The sequence below is a fragment of the Leuresthes tenuis genome, unplaced genomic scaffold (assembly GCF_036924035.1).
Source record: "Leuresthes tenuis unplaced genomic scaffold, fLeuTen1.0.hap1 SCAF_24, whole genome shotgun sequence".
In the NCBI taxonomy this organism is placed as follows: domain Eukaryota; kingdom Metazoa; phylum Chordata; class Actinopteri; order Atheriniformes; family Atherinopsidae; genus Leuresthes; species Leuresthes tenuis.
In genome coordinates, this window is record NW_027325378.1 from 5,600,746 (window position 1) to 5,620,659 (window position 19,914).

The 19,914-nt window shown below is 40.0% G+C and overlaps 1 protein-coding gene across 2 annotated transcripts in view; it reads left to right on the forward strand.

Annotated features, from left to right (window-relative positions):
* The window catches only part of LOC140284737 (A-type potassium channel modulatory protein DPP6-like), a 236,913-nt gene that overhangs the window by 15,467 nt on the left and 201,532 nt on the right, over nt 1-19,914 (forward strand). The window contains exon 1 of one of the 2 annotated variants that reach the window (XM_072378722.1): nt 11,734-11,900. The exons of the other annotated variant lie outside the window; for it this stretch is intronic. Coding sequence (XP_072234823.1) covers nt 11,850-11,900 — 51 coding nt within the window. The 5' untranslated portion in view covers nt 11,734-11,849. Of the gene's footprint in view, nt 1-11,733; nt 11,901-19,914 lie in introns of those variants that run through there. 2 annotated transcript variants of the gene reach the window in all.

Genomic DNA, 19,914 nt, shown 5'->3' on the forward strand with positions numbered 1-19,914 from the left:
GTGCAGAAAAAAGCCCACTCAGCCGTGCCCCTTTGTTGTGTGGATGTAGACCTGCAGTGCTACAAGTGTGTAGTCTGTTGCATAATAGTCCTCATGAAGATTAACTATGAATGGAGTGACATCTTCTGTTGCTAAATTGAATTCTGGGTCTGAAGCTTCGCTTTTTCAGCGTAGCTTGAGATGAAAAGTTGAGAACAGGTAAATTCTTTTTTAAGCTGCAGCGGTGGTGCCAGCCAATCAAAAAACCTGACTAATTGTGTTTCTGATCCTGTGACTAATGTTCCAAACATAAGGCCTGCCAACCGTTCTGTTTGAATCCAGCCTTATGCCGCTGTGTTGACATCACAATTTGCGCTTGCACTGACCAATGTGGCAAGCATAATTACAGGATTAGTCATACAGTATATTTTGGTCTATGATTGCCTCTTTGAATAATTGTTTTTTATTTTTCATGGTTGTGTCTGCAGTGAAAAAATGGGAACATGCACGGATAAGGTGGTATTCGATGTATTTCCATGTCAGAAATGCTATGAAAAAAAACTTTCTCTGGGTTTCTCAGAATTCGTCTCACCTCCCATCTCAGGGATTCACTGATACACAGATAATCAGCACTGTCTTGGCACAAAGACTGGAAACAATGGGAAGGATTTGTGTCTTTTTTTCATGTCTAAGCACCTCATAACTGGATTTGCTTTCAGTTCTGCACACTGCGATTACAAAATGATTGTCGTATCTTCACCCATCTTTTTTTTTCTCATCCTGTGACAGTTTGGTACTTTCAAAGCAAAGTATTTGTAATGATCCACAATGAATTTACTCCCACTATCTTTTGATAATATAAATGGAAGAGATTAGTCCAGTTAACTGGAAGGGTTACATTTGCCTACGTTTTTCCCAGCATCGCTGAATAACCAACAGAAGGAAAGTGTCTGATGCTACTAACAAAACAACCGGCATTTAACCAACATCCTCTTGTAATCTGCAGTGTAATCACTCATTCATTGCTTAATTTTTTGGAGCATATGAGATTATGAAACATTTACTCAGGCAGCAAATCAGTTGAGATTCATTTTCTCGCAGACTTGGATAGAATCTGATTTCTTTTTGCAGACACAGAAGTCCCACCCTACTGACCATTCTGCACAGAAATGAGTCATCCTGGTCAAACTGACCCTATACTCAGATGTTTGCTACTGGATTTTTGGCTAAATTGAACAAAAGTCACTTATTTAAACTTGGGTTTAATCTTTAAACCCAAAACAACTTGCAGGTTATTCCAGAGAAGGCTGCATTTGGCTTATTTCCAGATAACATACTGCTGTTTCTAATGGTAAGCTGAATCAATGGGATTCACTGATATAAATGGAAAGTTTCGTTTTGACTTGCGCCCCATAAGGCCCTCAAGATATTTGCAGATAGGACATTCTACTTCTACATCCTTCTCCCCTGACTGACCGTATGTCTTTTATGTATATATATATATATATATATATATCCGTATATTCTCTTTTTGTTCTTCGAAGTTTTTCGTCTCTGTGGAAAGAATAGATACTGCACACAGATCTAGTTTTACAGTGCTATTTACAATACATTTTCCATTTTTTCTGGTGTGTACACACAGGTGGTGTGTGTGAAATGTGACACTAATTTGCATGCTGACAACGATTTCTAGTGAGATTACACCTGCCTGATTGATGGCCACGCTGTTGCCCCAGAAACCACCTTGGGTGATGTGATATGACTCTCTTGTTATCAGACACAGAGGCATATTCCTGAAGTTAATCTTCCCAAATGGGCGTTCACAGAAAATATCTGACATCCACAGGCCTGTATCGGTAATGAAAGGCAGCCTTTTTGCAGTAAAATGTATGAATACAGTTCATTTCAAAGCAGCAAAAATGACAAAGAGGGAAAGTTTCATTACTCAGCTATATAATGAGGAAGCTATTTCAGCATTGCTATATAACTGAAAACCCTATATGAAATGAATGATTTATTTCAAGGCAGACTAAGCTACTGTTTTTGGTTTCTGTTTGCAGTCACACCACTGAAATGTGGTAAGAAAAAAAGAAAAAAGGAGCACATACGGCTGTCCACTCATCAAATCCTATGAAATGTAACTTTGGGGAAGATTGATTAGTCTCTTATTTATTTGTAGAATCAGATGTTTATCAGAGCTCATCTCTATAATGCGATAGAAAGGTGTTTTCCTTCTTATGTCCTTACACTAGAGCGGGGATACGCACATCTGGTCCTCGAGGGCCACTGTCCTGCAGGTTTTAGATGTTTACCTGCTTCAGCACATTAAAATTCAGATCAATACATCTTTGGCAGACTTGTGCAGAACATTTTAAGAGATCTATTTCATCTGAATCAGGTGTGTTGAAGCAGGAAAAAATGTAAAATCTGTAGGACAGCAGCCCTTGAGGACTGGATGTGGGTTAGTTAGTTACTTTTAACAGCATTAAAAGCAAATTTCAGTTATTTTCATGTAGTCATAATAATTATTGTTGATTGATGTGAAGGCAGGAGGATGTGCATAAGAAACCAATGTGACAGGCATTGTACTATATAACTATAGCAACAGGATGGGATGAGGTTATTTATGTGTTTTGTTCTTCATCTTTGCAACAATTGTAAAATTGAGCTGGATTCTATTTGCACAACTTTAGCATCTCATTCTTTTGGACTCTCCTTCATAATTTTCCACCAGAACTTTTTGTGATCCGTCAAAGTTAACAAAAAGTATTTGTGGAAAAAACATCGGAAGTGTTCTTTTTGTGATTAATCAATTGCAGCCCTTTACTGACCTGCTCTCAGCTGTAGAATTAAAACAATTTTTCTGCAATGCTGTTTGTATTACACCACAAATCCCTACAGCCAGTTTCTAAACCTTGTATGAAATTACATTATAACAGCATAAGTGCAAATGGTGTTTTGGATGCCCATATCCTTTTTCTATTATTGTGCAAAGAAAAGAAACCAGTAATTTTTCTTATGGATGTGTAGTTTTTCAGCTCGAGAAATGCAGGAAAGAGATTTACATCATATCTGTGAATATCCTGTAAGCAATTCATCAGAAATGGAGGGGAAATGGACGTGCCGTCAGATTCACTGGTCTGTATCATCCTGATGGATAAATGTGCCACTGAGGCACGTGGAGCCAACTCCACAGTGCCATCAGTCAGCTTTAATGGTTGTTAGCATTACTGAGTAACCAGGTCTAATCATTTTTACACTCCGTTGACTGTAGAGTGGCACAAATATGTAAATGTTTATGAAGCAGAGAGAATAACAGGCCAGCTGAGAAAGTTTTTACTTATTGTGTGAAACGTGAGGTTTGTTTTCGCCACATCCATCTACTGTGTCTAATGTAGTTTGTTAGGAACTGATATGCATCAGACAATTTAATGCACCAGGTTAATAGCAGTGGGCATGCTTGAGATGTACTCAGTGTATTATAAATCTTATCCCCACATCAATGAATACAGAATGATTTGAACCGCTTGTGTTGTGATTTTCTGTTCAGTTCAAGTCAGTCATATTTAACACATTATTTTAATATTTGTTTTGGATCTATAATGAAAAGAAGCAGCAAATATGTTGTTTTATTACAACCCTTCATACTTCTATCATATGAATAGAATCTATATTGCCAAGAAACTGGTTGAAAAAAGCTTGAACTACAGCCCTAATCTGTTTCCTGTATTCTATTGTGAAAAACATATTGGTTTATGAGATTTTTTAATCATTGCATTCTGTTTTTATTTGCATTTTACACAGTGTCCCATTTTTGACATTTTTGGGGAGAATTAGGGTTAGAAATTCAAACAGAAAAACATAATTTGTCTCTCAGGTGATGGAGCTGCTGCAGGTCTGCTTGATGGTCTGTCTTTTTTCCTTTGGGGCATGACCAGCTATTAATCCATTTTGTTTTTTTTATACCCTTCTTAGGATATATTAGGTAGGCTGGAGCCTATCCCAGCTGCCTTAGGGCAAGAGGTAGGGTACACCCTGGACAAGTCGCCAGTCTATCACAGGGTCACACAGTAGTCTAAATGGCTACCCTCATGCCCACTTCTCCTCTAAATAGCATTATTGAAGACTATTTAAAGAGATTGTTTTTTTTCATCAACTCTTTTCATGATAAATTCACGTCTAATGCAAAAAATACTACTAGGCAGTCCTCTCGACTTTGTGTTTGATCCTAGTCTGTGTGTCAAAAGTTAGAAGTGTGGAATGTGTCACTGTCAAGGTCAGACACAATCCTACCTGTCAGAGTCATATTCAAATGACAGAGTCTCCAGATCAGCGAAAGAATAGAAAAGCTGATTAAATAATGATCAGTAAAGATAAAAAAAAAGTATGTTTTTTTTTTCTTTTTAACCTTTTCTCTTTACTTTTCCTCCACACTTGCACACTCATCTTTGTTGAACTTTTGTGCTGTGAGTATTGAAGCCAGAGCCAGCTGCCGTGCTGTGGGAGCTCATCATCCGCCCCTGAGCGGAGCCGAGCAGGTTAAAGTGATGAATCTGATCCAAGTTCCTGACAAACGCCTGCTGTTCAAAGCAACTGTGTTTCATTAATATTCAGATGTGCTTACTGGATCTGTCATGTTGTGGAGGCAAGCAGAAGTCCCCTCTAGTTGAAAAATAGTTGCTGTAACTTTTTTCATCTTGCCCTGACAACTGCCGCTGTATGTGTGGTAATACTGCAGTTTACAGTCGACTGTATGTCATGTTTTGGATGAGCACTACATTAATAAGAGTTGAAAGATATTGACGCTTTTCATTTCCAAGCTTCATTGCCTGCATTAAATCTTAAATAAGAACATATATATAGCTCTTCTAGGAGCAAACTTTAAAAGGAGACACCATACCAGTCACCATACTATCTTTCTAGCGCTGTATGAGGCGCCGCTAGAAGACCACCTGCATAGAAGCTGCAAGATTAATGTGCTCTTTACATGTCTGTGCACTATTTTTTTTCACTCCTGACTTCATTAGAAATGATAACAATCCTTCGCCGTGACAGTCCAGGGCAGGAGAGGTCATCGCCGACCTCTTATCTTAATTATGGAGCTCCCCACCAGCGATGAAAAGCACCCAGCATTTTTGAGAGAAATGTGTTTGAGATGCAAATCAGTTGATCATGTATGCACTAAAATAGTTAAACTCCTGCTGCTCAGTGATGATTTTCAAATCCAGCCATCTCTTTTTCACTTATCTCTCTTAACCTGCAGCTGAAACTAGCCATATTTAAACTGAACGCACCTTTACCCACCGCCTTCTCAGACTATTTTTTCAACTAGATATGAATCAGGTAGACAATCCGGTCGTATCAGGATAGGATTTAGCAGCCGTCTGGTTTTCCTGGATTCAATTTAGTTTTGGGGTGATATTGCTCACAGTGATTTTATTCCTCTTTGAAACAAGTCCAGTATCTCTCAGGCTGTCATTAGAATAACAGTGATGGCAGTGTAGAGGATATCATGGTATCAAGTAATTAAGCTGATAATGAAACCATTGATTTATTTATTTTTTTCTTCTTGTGAAGGTCTTGGTTGAGTTTATTGTGCAGGATGACTACCGTCACAGAATGAAGCCTAATCACTGCACTCATTTCTCTGGGGACTGAGGCAAATCAATCCTGGATTCTTCATCACGTATGTCTAAAAGGCATTTTGGCTCATCAAAGAGACTAGGCTTGAAATGCGCCTGCTGCTAACAGCACTGCGATAACCACCTATACAAAATATCCAGTTTCACTGTGAATTTTGTGACATTACAAAAACTGGAGATTTGCTCGCTGTGACCTCGCTGTGACCTCCAGTTGGACCATTCAGCTCCACCCATGTCCAACTGTTTGCATGTTGTAACGTTGCATGTGGATGGATAACAAAGCTCTCATATCCAAGTCAGCCATCTAACAGTTTGAAGAAGCTTTTTATGGCAAAGGTTCAGTTTATACCTACTTTGTTTAACGTATCAAAATTTACATATTATCAATGTTTGTCGTTTTAACGATGTGTCAAAACGCCTAATTTTTTAGTAGTACTTTCCAAATGCTGATGAACCGTTGGGTTTAAATGTTAGCTACTGATAGATTTAAATGTTGGATACACACAGTTGTTCTCATATATCTCTTGGACTTTACAACATAAGAAATACCAGGCTGTATCTAACACAGTATACCACTCAACGCTGCCCTCGGGTCTCTAGGAAGGCTTCTAGCAGGTCTCCCAGCATACACGGTTAAACCTCTACAGATGGTCCACGCTGCTGTGGGTCATCTGGTACACGCATTACCCCAGAATCATTGAACTCTAGTCCACACAGTCATCCTCCTCCTCGATCACTGTATTCCTCTAAAGTACGTTGTCTTGCACTGCCATCTCTACGCACATGGTGGACTGTTGTTATTATGGTTCCATGATTGTGGAACGAGCTACCAAATGTTATCAGAACTGGAGTGTTCCTTTATACCTTAAATAATCTACTGGAAGACTCATCTCTTATGAAACCTGTGCTCTGCTAACATTTCTAACACTCCAACCTGCACCTGCTGTATTTGTACTGAGGCTTTTAGATAGATATAGTACTTGATGTTAATGCCATGGTTTCTTACTGTTCTAAAGCTTGAATTTTGCACCTCACTGCAAGTCACATGGGATGAAAATAATAAGCCTGCTTAATGGTCATGAAAGTCTTATGGTCGCTGCAACCACACAAGCATACCGTACATTTTTCTATCCTTATTATGTCCAAAAATATACATCCACTGCCAGTTTTGGTGCTAAAAAGACATGCAGTGTTCCTGCCTAATATTTAAAACACTTAACTTTAAATTCACTAACTTTAGACAAACTGTTGCTGCCATGTGAAGCCAAGATATCGTAGAACTTTAAAGATCTTGACATTGGATTCACCTGATCATGTGATATTATCCATTAAATATATTATCCTTAGGAGACACAGTTGCTTAATTTACCATTATTATTCATTCTTTTGTGGACTATGCGGTCACTTGTATTTGTTTTGTGGGTTGCCTATGTGGTGCTACCATTATGATCAGTAAAATTACAAAGACATTTCTTGGCCTGCGCATGTAATAGAGCAGTTTAACTCTGCCAACTGTATACTGTGCCACCCTGTGCTGGACCCCAGCAACACCCGTCAACACTCCAGCAGATTTTCTCTCCCCAGCAGAGCTCTCATGCAGCTCAGTAGCTTTGGCAGCTGTCTGCTTTCTAACAGTCAACAGCCTTTTTTCTTTCTTTTTTTTTGTGGAGCTTCACAGCATACCAGCACTTAGCCATCCCTGACCGGCCATTTTCTCTGAGAGTCTTAACATCGGGCAGCGGCTGTCTGTTTCTGCACTGAAAACATTGTTGTCACAGACATCCTTGGCTGCCACATCTGTATATAATGAACTCCTACTTGGCCTAGTGTGTGTAGAAGAGGAGCAAGCAACATGGTCCATTGAAAATTGCTTGTGTAGTAGAGGCCAGCTTGTGGGGTTGAAGAGAGTTTACGGTATGTTTGATATATAAACCCTGACTAAATGCGTAGATATCAGCAAAGCATAGAGCTTCTATTTAAAAGAGTTATATGGCAGGAGTTGTAAATTACGTGTTATGGTGGTTACTTTCTAAGCATGGCTCTGACAGAACTCCATGAAGTAGTTATGAGTAAAATCTTCGAAAACTGCAGACTCAGTAATGAAGCAGCACAGCCAGCTACCTGTCTTTGCAACTGCCATGTTCTCCCTCTGTCAGCAGTCCAGCTGGTGTCTAGGGAGCTTGATGCCCCCATTAGGTTGTTTTGACAGTCATATCCACTGTAATTAATACCAGGCACTCTTAAATGAGATTTACGCGAGATGCGCTGTTTGCACTTCCCAGCTGGTGGGAGCTGCTCTGTGAACTGCTACCAAGAGTTTGGGATGCTCAGCTCCCTGGCTGCAGCATCAAGGTTTTTTTTCAACACAGTAAACACTTAAATTCAGAAGAATCAGAGTAATATTGATTTTTAAAAAGCCTTAGAGAGGAACTAAAGCAGCCTCCATCTTGAAAACACCCTGTACACAGAGTTGAAATGGAGCTATATTGACTAAAAATCACATACTTCATGCTTGAATTGTCGAATTTCAGCAACGCAAGATGCTTCTAAACATATGCACACTAATCACATTTATGCGATTAGTTCTTTTTATCTTCTCTGTTAAGTATGTAGATTAGAATCAATAAGAGATATTAGCCTTGCATAGATTCTATTATGTATTCACTACAACTCATTACCTGTCATAGATGAAATAAGATGTTTGCAGGCATGAAGACGACACGTCAAAAAAAAGTGGAATGGTAAATGGACTGTACTTGTATAGCACTTTTCTAGTCTACACTTCACTATATGCCCCATTCATCCATTCACACACACTTTCTAAGCATCTTCTTTCTAAGCATTCATAGATCGGTAGGCAACGTGGGGTTCAGTGTCTTGCCCAAGGACGCTTCGACATGTAGCCCGGCCACTGTCCTTAGAACAAGCCGGTAATCAGAATAGTAATTAAGAGATAACAACCATATTACACTACCTACCATTATCAACATGCTTATATCTTATTGAACCACCTTCATCTTTGCTTGCAGCGCAGATTTGCAGACACATTGCTTCGATAAGCGTACGCAGTTTCAACATTTCTAGGACATTGCACTCATTCTTCACTTCAACAATTTGTATTAATGGTGATGGAGTCGGGCTGTTCTCCCTGGGGTTAAGGCTTTGACTCTATAATGTCCAATCCACGTGTGAAAATGACGTCTCGGGGCTATCTGAACCAGTCTTTACTATTTCAGCTAGCTTAATGCTAGCGTTGTATTCTGGGGCAGGACAAGTCTGTGAATTTGTGGCAGGTCAGTATATTCAGGTAGTCAGCTGACCTCATTTTTTTTGGGCACATTTGCAGCAGAACTTAGACTTGACGACCTAAAGCAACCACACACCATAACACTGCCCTCGCCGGTGTCACAGTTTATGTTTTTTATGTCACAGTTTATGTTTTGATCTTCATGTTTTCAGCTTATGTTCTTGCCATGTTTCTCCCCTCACGTTAGTCTCACTCATGTCACCTGTTTCATTGTCATCAGCTGCACGTCATCACTAATCACTCCCTCCACAGCATTTAGTCTCCTGGTTTCCTTTCACTCATTGCAAAATCCTCACCAAACCTTCATGTTGCTATCAGAAGTTTCCTGCCTCATAGCCTTGTTAATTTAATCATAGTCATAGTCTTGCCACAGTTATGTTTGTTTAACCATAGTCTTGTTCCATAGCCACAGTCTTGTTTTGTCTATCAACGTTTAAGTATTTTTTGAATCCGGCTCTGCCGCGCTTTTTGTTCTTACTGCCTGTGTTGGAATAAACCTTTTGTCGAACTGCATCTGGGTCCAACCTTCCACCGTTTGTGACAGCCAGCTTGTGCAGAAGGCACAAGGCATGATGGGTGCAGTGCTTTTCTTACCCTGATTTACTTTACTAGCTCAGGTAAAACCAGGTGGTGATTTTTTTTACAAAGAGGACTTTTGGCCAATCACTGTGTGTAGTAATACATATCTGTAGCCCTTTGTAGGATAAGTTGAAGTACTTAAAAAAAAAGTAAAACTGTATTGTGAGTGCCCTCAAATAATTGTGACTGCTGTAGGGAATATTGTAAAGAAAAGTCGTCCTGAGCTGAGTTTCATTCAACCAATAAAAGCACGGAAGGCCCACAGCCTTGACGGCGTTGACCACATTGCCTAGCTGAACCCACCTGAAGATGTTTTAGATTAAGTGGTTCACAAACTTTCAAAGCACCACTGGTAAAACTTAGAAGCGGCAACAGTCTGCACAACTTTTAAAATCACATTTAGTTCTAATGCAGTGGCGATGTTCAAATTATACTGTGCAGTCAGTCACAAAATGTATCCACGTACACGACTGCGATGATGCGATTAAGGAAGCATAGATGTGAACAAATTTGCACATTGAGTCACATGTGAAATGTCACCACTAAATAAAGACAGACAAATACACCATGAGTCATTACATAACAATGGTCATTATGATTATTATTACACTTTTGTAAAACATTACCTGGATTGCTATAGCAGTTTCTTATGCAGAGTATACTTTCTAAAACTTGTGTAACTTAAGTGTAACACCAGTCTTCAAAAGAAATATATATGTTACCCAAATAAAACCTGTTTAAAACAACTTTGTGAACCCTTCTTCTTGTACAGTGTAATTTGGGTGATTGTGGATGCTAACAAATGGAAGGTATTGTGCTTCAGCCATGAGGGAATCAACACTTCACACAGAAGCAAAACAGAACTTTAAATCCAAAAGACTGTGGAAGAATGGTATCAGATGTGTGAAAAACAATGTAATCCCCTGAAACACACTGTAATGAAGGAATTCTGCTGGGCGGATTTAAAATGTTCTTTTTTTCCCCTTCTTTCTTTCTTTTCTTTTCTTTTTTTTTCTTTATAACATCACCTAAACAAGAATCAGGCTGCTGCTGCTTGACTGCTTCTGAAGGTTCTGGAAGAACAGAAGCAGACCACAATGTTTTGTCTGGAACTGTATGAATGTGAGGCTGAGAAATATAAAACAGTTTTTAAATAAATTTGGGGATATCTGATGATGTGTCTTTGGAGCATAACAGAGAGTGTAATAAATGAAGATCTTGTCATGATTTAAGTTTTACATGGTAAATGTAAAAGAGGCACAGGGTAACAATCATAATCGTGAAGATGGACAGAAATGGACAATTCTATTTGTGAACCAAAGCACACATTTTAAAGTAAGGTATTTCAGTTTGTGGCAACTTTTGTGCCTACTGAATTGTTGTGTCTCTTGCAGGTGGGTTGGTACTTGTACTTTGTGTGCTGGAGAAGCAAAATTTAAGTGTGAAAATAAATTAAGCATGTACAATTCTTGAACATACTGGAGACAAACTCTGGTCTTCTTTGACAGTCCATCCACGACCAGACCTTTCAGACTCCATATTTGAGCTTTTTCTTCTGTTAAAAGTAAATTTTTGTCCTAAATTTGAAAAAATTACTGATCAAAAACATATTTTTTCATGTTCTGTTAATGATCTACTTACCATCTTTAAGACCCCCTCAGAGGTCCAAAAATTGGCAATGTACCCACACAGCAAGACTCAAATGACAAAGTCTGATTTTGTCTAGTTTAATGAGTTGTATTTCAGTGCAATGATACCCTGTTGCAGGCATTTTATCATCAGTGTGGAGTATGAAGTAAGGAGCTGAAAGAGTAAGAAATGTCCACACAGAGAAGGACAAGCTCGTAAATCTAAGTTGAATTGAGTACAACCTCGTGTAACTGTGCAACTGTGAATAAAACTGTTTTTTATCACAAACAGCAACATTTGCTGTAGTCAAAGTATTCATAACAATGACATGCATATGTACAGCTCATTACAGCGCCAGCTTTTCAGCAAAAACGCATCAGATCCTAATGAATGTGTAAGAAGGATTTCGTTTCTTTGATAACCGGAGCATAAACGATGATCTAGCCGGGGCTTATCATCCCATCTTTAATGTCATTTTCTCTACGCTGTTTTATTGGCATGGAAGGAGAGCACCGAGGAAGAGCAGGTCACTCGTTGTTCCTTTTTTTTTTAATCAATCCCTTCAGTTTGTAAGCCCACCCACTTATGAACTGGCTCACTATCTGAGGGTCTGACTGGGAACTGGCGGGACGGAGAGCTGACAGAAGCTGTCTAAAAGTCCATTAATCCAACCTTTCGGAAACAGCTCGGAGCCGCGGGGAGAAGGGGATAAAATGAAGGAGAAGAATCTGATTGAGACCGCAAAGATGCAGGGCAACATGATGGTAAGACGCATATCCATCCATTATGTGTTGCATGACGCGACTGAGTGATTTAATTCCTCGTTAAACATCAACAGAAAGCTTCCCGTTTCCGCGATCCCTCTGCGCTTTGACGCGCCTCCGATGCTTCGGAGGTGAAGAGCATTTCACGGTTCTCTTTCGTTTCTCTTGACGTGATTTCTAATAGTTCACGCCCTTTTTTATTTGACGTGTCCTTTCGTGCTAATGGAGCCGGTGAGGATATGAATCTTAGTTAAATGAGTTAGAAAGTTTTGTCCTGTTTTTTATGGAGCCGTTCATAATCGCTGCCGAGTCTTGGCATTGTATCCTCTGCCTCCTCAAATCTCTGAGGGCAGAGGTAACCTTTTGCCCAAGGAGGGTCCCATTAATATTTTACTGCATCTAAAGCTGTGGGGTGGAGGATATATTACGCTGTCTGTCCTACAGGGAGCTGCAGGCAGTAATAAGGATGTTTGTGTGAGGGGAGTGAACTGTTCTTTGGGGCTTTCTCTGATATTAAGGGTTACCATCACACCTCTTAAAGGTTTTTTGGTTTGGGGCATATTGAATTTCACTGTAAAATTAAAGCCTTTATTTCACTGCTTAAGACCTTCTACTGTTGTCATCTGAACTTGCATTCAAATTCTCATCAGATCAACTTTGTTCATGAGCACTTTGAAGTTCAATGGTAATTTCTTGATTCTCCCCATGATTGCTTTATTTATAGCTGAATAAGCCTTGCTCTGCAAACTCTCAAGGCCATTATTGAAGATGTGGGGCACAGCTGTGTGGAGTCAGGCTTTTCCAAATGGTTCCTTGAGACTGTCTTGTCCTCCCCCTTCGGCCTTATTTTGTGCAGAGATGTGCGGAGCGTGTTTATCTCTTTTCATCTCTGCAAGATGAAAAGTAAACATGGATGTTTTCAGGTTTTTGACCAATTTCCAAATCAGTTTTTCTGTGTGAGTTATCAAGTGAAAGCCATCTATTTTATTTGTGGACCCTGGCTTCATCGAAAGGCAAAAAACGAAGAAATAAAACAGTCCTCATTAAAACCAATCTTATGGGCAAACATTTTTACATTTGATCGTGTGCAGAACTACTCTTGGAGTAGCAAATTATCGTATGATCAAGTTATGGTTACCTTTTTTTGTGTGTGTGTCTATTGATGGCTTCCACTTTACTGAAGGGACTTTTCCACAAATGTAGAACCTGTTGTATGGGTTCACTTTTTAAGAGGTCCTTCTGAGCTATTGCTGCACAATATTGAAAAAAAAAACCTTTTTCTGTATTATTTAAACAAAAAAAAGAGCCACTTTTTTTAGATTACTTAGAATCAATTTATTTAGTAAGAATTACATTATTCAAGAATGACTGAGGTGATACTACAAACATAAACTTTTTTTTTTTCTTTGCTTGAAATCTATTGCTATGCAATTAGTTTCATTGTAAGAAAGATTAAAAAAATTATAACATTTGTGCTTCTTACCAAGGAGCCATAACTACTGCTTCCAGTTGTACAGTGGTGTCTGGAGTTTTTGGCAATCTCTGCATCACACCGCAAAGAAGAAGACTTTATAATCATGGGATACGGTTAAACAGCCAAAAATGACCTTTTCCCCAACATGTTTCCTCAACCTCGATGTGTAAACATCACGAGGGTCAAGGAAAGATGTTGGGGGACTTTAATAAAAGAGAGCTGTGCTGCAGTGAGAATCTGATCATGGTCATTCTGAGCTGTGGATTGCAGAGGAGAAATTGGTTGTTAAAAAATGTCATGGAAAAAGCTTCACCTCTTGTGTTCTTATTATGTTGATGAAGGCTACATTACAATATACAACATTAATTTAATAAGACATAAATGATTTTCATTACCATTGATGATAATTTCTTGAAGGGAAAGAAAAATCCACAGAAAGGAATTTTTATTGTTGCCACAAGCTGATCACACTCACCCCCACGTTCTTTGTGTTTATCGTCATAAATCCCACAAAGCATTTCTGATGATTTCCTTCACAGTGAATTATAAGGCGGAATTATCTCCTTTAATTTCATTAAGGATGGTTAATGAAATCCTGTGTGTATCCTATGTTTCTGTACTGAAGGGAAAAATAAAAGAGGCACCGAAGCTTCCGTTGTAAACGTTTAGAAAGTTCATCCAGCTCTTATCATGGTTCACATTAACATACTTTTGAGACATTTTGCCCAGTTAGAGCCTTCCTATGAAGAAAAGACTCCCTAATCAGACTCAAATTTACTCCTATAAATATTGCTGGATTTTAATCAGTTCAGGAATATTCTTTGCAAGAGTGAGAAGAAAGAAATTCAGCTTATTTGTCAGAACTTTAAGATACAGAGTAAGTTTTGGAGAGTATCACTAAAGGAAATCATGACCCTATTAACGTAGCTGTGGTAAGGGAGTGCATTTCCCCAACAGCCAGGCTGTCGATATGTTAGCTTTTTTATATATCAAATTTTTGGCTAAGCATCTATTTAGTTGTGTTGTTCAATTATTTTTTGACCCATGAACTTAACATAAAAATTAATGATCTAAACAGGCCAATTGGAGGGGGTGCCAACCAACAGCCACAATGATTAATTTCTACTTTTTTTGTTCCACGAATCAAGGGGAATTTGCAGAATTTTGAATACATGCTCAATAAAAACAACAAAGTATTCAGGTTTCACGTAGTACTCTAGCAAAGCTTGTTGGCTTAATCTTGGACATATCACACCGAAGATCTCTCCTGCCTGGTCCGTCACTCGTAGCGTCGGGCTTTCACTCACCACCCATTCACTGCTCTCCGCTCAGCTTCAGTTTTTAGTCTGTAAATCTCCCGAGTCTTGTGGGTGTTTCCCGTTGTCTGGGCCTTACATTGTTTTCCCGGTGCAACAAAGCATAGGAGTTTGTATGTGACTTGATGACTGTGTTTGCAAGAAAAGCTCTTTCAAACCACCCTCAAACACCTCACAATTCACACAAGAGTGGCAGTCTTTGTGACCTCCTCCGAGTGCTCAACAAACTTATGTTAGGATGCAAATGGAGGAACGGACATGGAGTTCCCATCTTATGACCGCAGCCAGACACATCATTCTTAAAGTGGTGTTGCGGTTTTGGCTTTACTGTCTGTCATATTTGTTCCCAACTCTCCTCCATTTTCCTCCAATGAAAGTTTGAAGTTGGAGGCCCTGAGTGTTCCCTTTAAAGATGCGAAAGATAGTCAGTAGAACTGTGGGGAGAGCTTTATGGTTGTCTATCATCGACATTTGTTTGGCAAATTTTACACAGAAAAATCAACTTCCACCGTCCAGAAGAGGTTAAAAGAAGAGGTGCTGTATTAGTGCAAACAAGTTACTAAGCCACCCTAAATCACATATTTATTCACTATGACTGTCCTGTGAATGCAGGGAAAAGTATTCTGGCCTTTTCAGTGACATCTTGAGGTGATTTCAGCAGAGAGTTTACCGTCTGTAGAAGAGATTCTTTAAGAACAGAAGTGTTTTGTCCTGAACACAACTAGTCATTTCTTTAGCTTTTTGTGTTACTGAAAGATAAAAACTCTTCAAGTTCTCACCATTTATTTCCTGTGTCTTGATATTGATCAGTCGTTGATATCTTCTTATGCCTGCATCCCTTAAGTCTCAGTTTAATTTATTGACCATGGCAGCTGTAACAATGTTCCACCTCGAGGGTGTGATCTAGCAGGTAACAACATGGAAGACACATGATAACAAAGTGGACAATGTAGTCTGGCTTCAGTGTGACAGGTTTATTGTTGCAGGTGATTGCTTCCTGTACATAAAGCTCATACTGTTGGGATAGAGACATGGTGTAGTGCTTTAGTGGGAAGTCCTCTCAATAACAGGGAGGAATCTGCACAGCGTGATTTCTGTCCACCCAAGGTGATAGTCGGACACTGTTGTTGCCTGATGAGGTCTCTGTCTGCAAGTGAAGCAGCTAGTACATGAAAATGGGTGGCAAAACACCCCCGAGGTGTTGCTCTTACACAGGAAATTGCATCTAATCGAGTCTGCATCCAAATGCCTAAGCGATAAAGACAGCCTAAACGTTACCATGGGATACATCGCCTTATTATCTCACCCATTCATTTGTGATACAGTGTGCAGAGCTTTGCATGCTTGATGCTTGCAAATATACGAGCTTCTGGCACTGGTGTGAGGCTGCTCTGAAGCAGCGCCTTGCGATTGTTCTCCAGCTTTCACTGTGTTTGTGTCTAATTGCTGCCTGACATGGCAAACATCCCCGCTCAAGGGCACAGATGACAGCGTTGTTGAACAACTAATGATTTGTTTCTCTTTGCTGGAACAGAACTAAAAATGAAGAAATAAAATGGACTGAGATGTATCCCAGCATTCAAAAGCTCTCCAGGGATAGTTGTTGTTACGGTTATAGTTGGGACTTGGGTTATAGTTTTATTTTAGTTTAAGCATTCATGTGCTTGCTGAGAGGCCTACCATTGTCTCATTAACCACCATGTCTGTGTGACAGCATGATGCAAAGATTCAGTTTGTACAACCTTTACTCTAGAAGCTTCACAACTAAACATCTTGCATTTGGTGCATTTTGCATTTATGTTAAATATCTTATTTAAATATTTAAAGCAACAGTTCATGCTCTGTGATTAAATAATGAAATATGCTGCCAAAGTTAATCACCTTTCTGTAAATTACACTAAGATGCTGCACATTACACTGCAATAAGTAGTCGATCATGACCTCATCTTAATTCTTAAGGTCATATTAAAATTGAAACATGGTTGGACTGGACTTTAAAGGGCAATACTGATATCTGAGCACTGGGCTGTACTGTAGTAATCTGATCAAAGCTCTCTCGTGGACAAATTTTGACTGATGATGCTTACTTTCTTAACCTAGATTGCCCCTACCAGCAAACTTAGACACACAGCTAAATTGACATTTGAGTAAGAGGTGGTTTGCATGTTGTGCCACTTTTTCTTAGAAGTGTTGATATTTGTTCTAGGGTGGGGGGAACTTTGAACACCAGTAAGTTTAAATCTATCCATCCATTTTCATCCACTTATCCGAGGTCGGGTTGCGGAGACAACAGATCCAGGAAAGAAACCCAGCCATCCCTCTCCCCAGCAACACTCTCCAGTTCCTCATGGGGGATCCCGAAGCGTTTCCAGGGCAGACGTGACATATAATCCCTCCAACGAGTCCTGGATCTGCCCTGGGACCTCCTCCCAGAGGGACATGCCCGGAAAACCTCCAAATCCTGGAGGTGACCAGGAGGCATCCTAACAAGATGCCCGAACCACCTCAGCTGACTCCTTTTGATGCGGAGGAGCAGCGGGTCTACTCCGAGCTCCCTCCAGATGGCCGAGCTCCCATGTTTAAGGCTGAGCCCAGACACCCTCAAATCCATTTTAGCCACTTGTATCCGGGATCTCGTTCTTTCGGTCATGGTCCAGATCTTGTAACCATAGCCTTCCTAGTCTAGCACGCACTGGAAAAACAAGTTCCACTTAGTTCCAAGAATGCAGACAGAGCTCTTGCTTTGGTTATACAGGGACCGGATAGCTCGTAAAAGCGCCTCCGGTACCCCATACTCCCTCAGCACCCCGACAGAATCCCTCAAGGAACACAGCCTTTTCCAAGTCTACAAAACACATGTCGACTGGATGATCAAACTCCCACGATCTCCTCAGTAACTCTGCCAGGGCAACGATCTGGCCCACTGTTCCACGACCTGGGCAAAAGTCACACTGCTTTTAGGAGCCTCGTCCTCCAAGGCCTCCATGCTACATTGAAGAGGCGTGTCAGCCAAGACAGCCCCCCACATGTCCATGTTAGCATCTCAGGGCGAACCTCGTCCACCCCCAGTGCTTTACCACCGGGAAGCATTTTGACTACCTCGACAACTTCCGCCAAGGTGATGGAAGAGTCTTTCCCAAAATCCTCAGACTCTGCCTCCTCAATGGAGGACATGTCAACCGGATAGAGGAGATCCTCAGTTTGGGTCAGCAGTTCTCCACCAAGGTCAAGCACAACCTGGGAAGAGCCCTCATCCCACACCTGAGATTTAGTCTCAGCAACTACCAATGCTGCAGCCCTTTTAGCCGCTCGGTACCTGTCAGCTGCTTCGGATGACCCCCAGGACAAACAAGCCCAAAAGACCTCCTTTTTCAGCTTGATGGCCTCCGTCACCGCTGGCATCCACCAGCGGGCCCTCCAGTTACTGCCAACCTGACAAGCTTCAGGCCACAACTCTTGGAGGCAGCATCCGCAATGGATTTCCTGAACATGGTCCATTTGAATTCCACGTCCCCTACCTCCCTCTGTATGTGACAGAAATTGTCCCTCTGCCTTTGGTCTGAATTCCATGTTCATTTAAAATATGTTCATACTTGAATTGGTATTTATCTGGGCCTTGTATTACTACTACTATTATTAGTAGCCTTATACCAATAATGGTGACATAAAAATGACAAAGGAGTCATATCTTTAATAGCAGTTACTTTTAATGATGGTTAAGGATCAAGTAACATTTCATAACTCTGACAGCCCGTGTTGGGAAACATAACTCTTTTAGAGAAGAAAGCCAGCGTGCTCTCAGAGAGCTGACACTGACTGTATTGTATTAGCCTTCTTTGGTTACACTGAATGAGGAAAGATGACTGAATGCAGCATAATGAGCAGGTCGTCTCAGCATGTTAATATGTCTTTATTAAAGGGGCTAATGGTTCTTTTAGTTGCTTTCAACCTGGACGTCAGGGAGATTCATCTTATCAGGAGTAGGAAAACATACTTCTGTACTTACTTACATACTTCATACAAATGTAAGCAGGAGAAATTCAGGACATTCACAGCCTGATATTTTTGCAAATATGTGGTGATGTAATCTAAAATCAATGAGTGAAGGAACAGTTAGTTTGTTTGGTTTAGTCCTGCATGATCTTTATGCCTTGGGAACAATGCTATTACCTTGAATAATTTATTTTTGTTATTTCTTAGAATCAGGAGTGCTTTATTTTACTGTTATGAATTAAGATGTTACAAGAAATTCAATAAAATGGTTTTAAAAATGGGGGATTTACAAATTTACTCTGACCAGCTGAGCAAAATAAACCAGTATAGGGAGTATTATCATTCAGTATCCAGTGTCATGTATCAATATCTGGTATCATATAGAATTTAAATGCACCGCTTTAAATGGACGTTAAGTCAGTTTAAGCACATAGTTCACATAGATAATGTTACACTAAAACTCTGAATTTAGGATTGTTTTTGCCATGCAGTGTTAACTGGCATTGAGTTTGACTTGTGCATGTTGGTTAGTTGGATAATCTGCACAAAAGCAGAACTTTCTTTAAGTGGACCGCAGCCCTCATCAATACTCCAGCTTTTGTCCTGTCCTTCTATTTCAAGTCAAAATGTCGCCATTGAAATGAACTATGGACTACCATTTATTGTAGTCTTTTGCGATATTGATATTGTGCACACTGCAATAATTGGAACTTTTCTATCTATTGCACAGTCCTTGTCATACTGTGATAATCTTGTTAACAGAGCTTTTTATATGTTTGCAAATAAATGTACAGTTACTCTCTGATCATACTAGGAACAGAGGCATCAGAATGTGCTACAGAGGTCACTGACGCTTGATCCAACACAGAACCAGCTGCCTAGGTTTTTCTAATGAACGAGACCTGATTGGACCTCTAGCTGGTGGGACTACTTTGACATTGAAGTGGTTGTTGTTGCAGAATAGCAAGAGAATTTTGTGTTGAGAGGGGTGTGTAATGAGATCAACTGTCAGTGCTGTCTGAAAAGTTGAAGTGATCTATTTAGCAGGCGAGGGGAGAACACACATGACACCGATCAATTCCTTTTTGTTGTGTGGTGCCTTCCATATTGACGAGATTTATTTTGTAAATGGTGCTCTGTGGATTTTTTTCTTTCTCTTTTTCGTTGTTTTTAAAGGTAAAGGAGAGAAACAACACAAAATATCTGTGTTTGTGTGAACAAAGCCTTAATC